Here is a 3,635-nt window from a genome sequence, read left to right on the forward strand (position 1 = left end):
CAGACAAAGCAGCTGCGGAAGGCAGAGGCAGAATGACGGTCCCGCTACCCGGGGGTCCGTGCGGTGCCCGGCCCCGGGCTGGTGCAGTGCCCCGCTGCTCCGGGGCCATCGCCTCCAGCCCCGCGCCGCGCCCGCGGCTGGGGTGGCAGCTCCAGAGGAGCCCGGGGCCAGGACCGCAGGTGGGACGCGGCTCCGGAGGGAGGTAGGCGGCTCCGGGGGGTGGTGGCAGGACCCGGCTGTCACTCAGCGCGCGGGGAAAGTGACAGCGGGGCGGGGCGGCCGCGCCGGGCGCGTATTTAACTTGGGCGGCAGCGGCGGCGCGGCAGAGCGCGGCGGGCGGGAGGCGGCGGCGGGCGGGACGTCGTGACACCGGGCGACACCGGCGACACCGAGCCGCGCTGAGCCGAGCCGAGCCTGGCTACACCGCGCCGAGCCGAGCAGGCAGCATAGGGCACGAGGCGGCGCCGCGGCTGGATGCGCTGAGCGCGGTGCGGACGACCGGGTCCCCGGAGCAGCGGCAGCAACAGCGGCACCGGCATGGGTCGCCGGGGCTGCTGAGCGACGGCCGAGCCCGCCCCTGCCCGTCCCCGCCGAGGAGCCGCCAGGGAAACGGGACGCGCCGCCTCGCCGGTGCCGGGGACACCCTCCGGCCCCCCAGCCCCATCACGCCGAGGATGCCCCGGGGGCCCGCGGGCCGCCCCCGCCGCTCGCCATGAGGAGGAACCCCGCCGGGCCGCGGGCGCTGCCGCCGCCGCCCGCCGCCGCCTGAGCCCCGTGCCCCGGCCGTGCCCGCGCAGGGGCCGCCCGAGCGCCCCGGCGCCGTGACCCTCCTCCCGCCCCCTCGCCCGGCGCGCCCGGCTATAAAGGAGGGTTTTATTCTCGGGCTCCGGTCTCACGCCAAACCCTGTCACACCGTCTAGACGAGCTGTCGTGGGGCTCGGCCCAGCTGTCACCATGGCGATGGAGACGAGTCCGCTGTGAATTTTGGGGGGGAGCGAGCGAGAGCGGCGGCGGCGGCAGAGGAGGAGGAGGAGGAGGAGGAAGGCTCGGCCGCCGCCGTGCCCTGCCCTCCCCCGCGGGGGAGGCTCGGACCCCCCGGCGCTGCCGACCGCGGCTGGAGCCGGCCCGGCGGGGAGCCCCGGGAGCCAGCGGCCGCGGGCGCGGGGCGAGCCTCAGATGCGGCTGTCACACAACCCCGGCCGGGCTATTTAAAGTAACGGGCCCCGCCGGACACTGGTGTCTCTGCCTATTTATGAGCCCCCGGGAGCCGGCGGGCGCCGCCGGGCAGCGCTAGGAGCCGAGGCCGCCGGGAGCAGCGCCGGGGCCCGCCCGGAGCATGACGGCGATCCGGGCGCTGCTGCTCTGCCTCTGCCTTGGGCTGCCGGCGGGCGGGCAGCCCTTCCTGCGCCTGCGACCCTCGCCCAGCGACAACCTGCCCGTCAAGGACATCGTGGAGCACCCGGACCCCGAGTACGACCCCAAGGAGCAGGACCTGGACGAGAGGACGCTGAGGAAGAAGCTGGGCAGCCATTTCGACCCCGGCTTCATGGCCGTGGCCGTGCCGGTGCCGGCCAACGCCTCGGGCGCCGCGGCGGCGGCGGGGCGGGGGCGGGCGGCGCTGCCGGCCGAGCTGCGGCGGCTGGAGCTGGGGCCGCCCCGGGGCCCGCGCCTGCGGCTGGGCAAGAAGGCGCGGCGGAAGGTGCTGCAGTGGCTGTGGGCGCACACCCACTGCCCCGTCTTCTACGCCTGGAAGGACCTGGGGGTGCGCTTCTGGCCGCGCTACATCAAGGAGGGAAACTGCCTGGCCGAGAAGTCCTGCTCGCTGCCCGAGGGCATGTTCTGCAAGCCCGTCAAGTCGGTCACCAAGACCTTCCTGCGCTGGCATTGCCAGGGCTGGTCCAGTCAGAAGTACTGCACCTGGATCCCCGTGCAGTACCCGCTCATCTCCGAGTGCAAGTGCTCCTGCTAAGCCGCCCCGGCCCCTTGCACTGCCGCCCTCCTCCTCCGGATCACTTTAGAGGGGGGGGAGGTTTTTCGGGTGGGTTTTTTTGGGATAGTTTTTTTTTGGGAGGTGGTTTTTTTCCCCACCCGCCAGAGCGAAGTGGGAGAAGATGAACCGCTTTGGAGGTTTTTGTTTTGTTTTGTTTTGGTTTTTTGTTTTGGTTTGTTTTGGTTTGTTTTCTTTTGTTTTTTATTTTTTATTATTGTTAATTTTTGTTAATTTTGGGGGGGGGGTTCTTTGTTTGTTTTTTTTTTTTTATGTTGTTATTTTTTTTTTCACTTGGACTTCTTTTAATATTATTTTATTCAAAAGGGGGGAAAGCGAACCCAGGAACTGCAGGGCAGGCCAAAGGCACAGTAAAGCACTACAATCAGATGTCTATTTTTATACGTATATAGCCTTCTAACAAAAGGAAAATTAAAAAAAAAAAAACTTAAAAAAAAGGAAAAAAAACCTACCAGCCGTGTAAATAGAGAGATTTTAAAGGAAAAGGGGGGGGGGGAAATCGCAGCTGTTTTTTTATTATTATTATAATTATTATTGTTATTATTATTATTTTAAAGACATAGGACCACATTTTAAACCCATCCCCACAGAACCCAAGCACTTCCCTGCCGAAGGGAAGGGCAGAAATTTCTTGTAAAGATGTCTTTATCAAAAGGAGAAAAGGGGCGGAGGGTGTAAAAAAAGAAAAACAAGAACCGCAGCATCCCTGAACGGTTGTTTCTCTGTGCTGTATTTTTTTTATCTTCTTCAGACCTTGTCACTGATGTTTGAACTAATTTGCCAAGCTCTCTAGTGTTTTTTTTAAAAAGTGTATAACAATTAATTAAGAAGGAAATTTTAAAGAAAAGTACAAATCTATGAAAGAGTGGAATTGTTTTTTTGTGTGGGAATACATATAGTGGTGTAGAGATGTTAAAGGAAATTTTCTGTGTACAGTTTATTTATTTTTAACGTTTGTGTATAGGAAAAAAAAAAGCTAGAGATTATGCCAGAAACTATTGGAAATGTTTACTTGAATATTCCTTTAAAAACATATCAATGTAAATATGAGCTATCACTGATCAAAACATTTTTAGCAATAAACTCTATCTTTGAAGAAAAACCCCATGCTGCACTCCAGCTCTCTGGGAGACCAGCAGAATTTCGGATTCTTACTCAGAGCAGGTGCTGAGTAAAGGGCTTTGCCTGGGCCACGCTGGTGTAAATCACAAGATGCCCCAAAAGTCGGGACAGCTCCTCCGGTTTCTGTCTCTCCGGGATTCCGCTCTGGGATTTCTTTGCGTATATAACTATAACCTGTTGGGGAGAGAGAAAAGCACCGACGGGAAAGAAATGTCTCGTAACGCATAAAAGAGCTGCGATGTCCCGGACTGGAGGTGCCACCTGAAGTCCTTTGGAGATTCCATGCTCCGCGGCTCTTGGATTCGGCTCTCCCGCTGGCAGAGGAAGCGGTCGGGGTTGCTGCCCCGGCCATCAAAGCGCCTGACACAGCTTGGCAGCCCCGCGTGTGTCAGAACAAATGTTTTTTCTCGGCTGCCGCTACTAGCAGAGGAGGGAAGGATGGAGACAAGCCCTGCGCCCCGACCTGTTGCCGCGACGGAGCCCCGGGCCCGCATCCCTGCCCGCA

The 3,635-nt window shown here is 60.0% G+C and overlaps 1 protein-coding gene across 1 annotated transcript; it reads left to right on the forward strand.

Annotated features, from left to right (window-relative positions):
• The first annotated feature begins 288 nt into the window (after window positions 1-288).
• Window positions 289-3,110, forward strand: LOC139598324 (noggin-2-like). The gene has a single exon (XM_071444576.1). The coding sequence runs from the start codon at window positions 1,337-1,339 to the stop codon at window positions 1,967-1,969; it is 633 nt and encodes a 210-aa protein (XP_071300677.1). The 5' UTR covers window positions 289-1,336; the 3' UTR covers window positions 1,970-3,110.
• The last annotated feature ends 525 nt before the right edge of the window (window positions 3,111-3,635 follow it).

Source organism: Agelaius tricolor, unplaced genomic scaffold, assembly GCF_023055355.1.
Source record: "Agelaius tricolor isolate 1412-34295 unplaced genomic scaffold, bAgeTri1.0.p SCAF_19, whole genome shotgun sequence".
NCBI classification, from domain to species: domain Eukaryota; kingdom Metazoa; phylum Chordata; class Aves; order Passeriformes; family Icteridae; genus Agelaius; species Agelaius tricolor.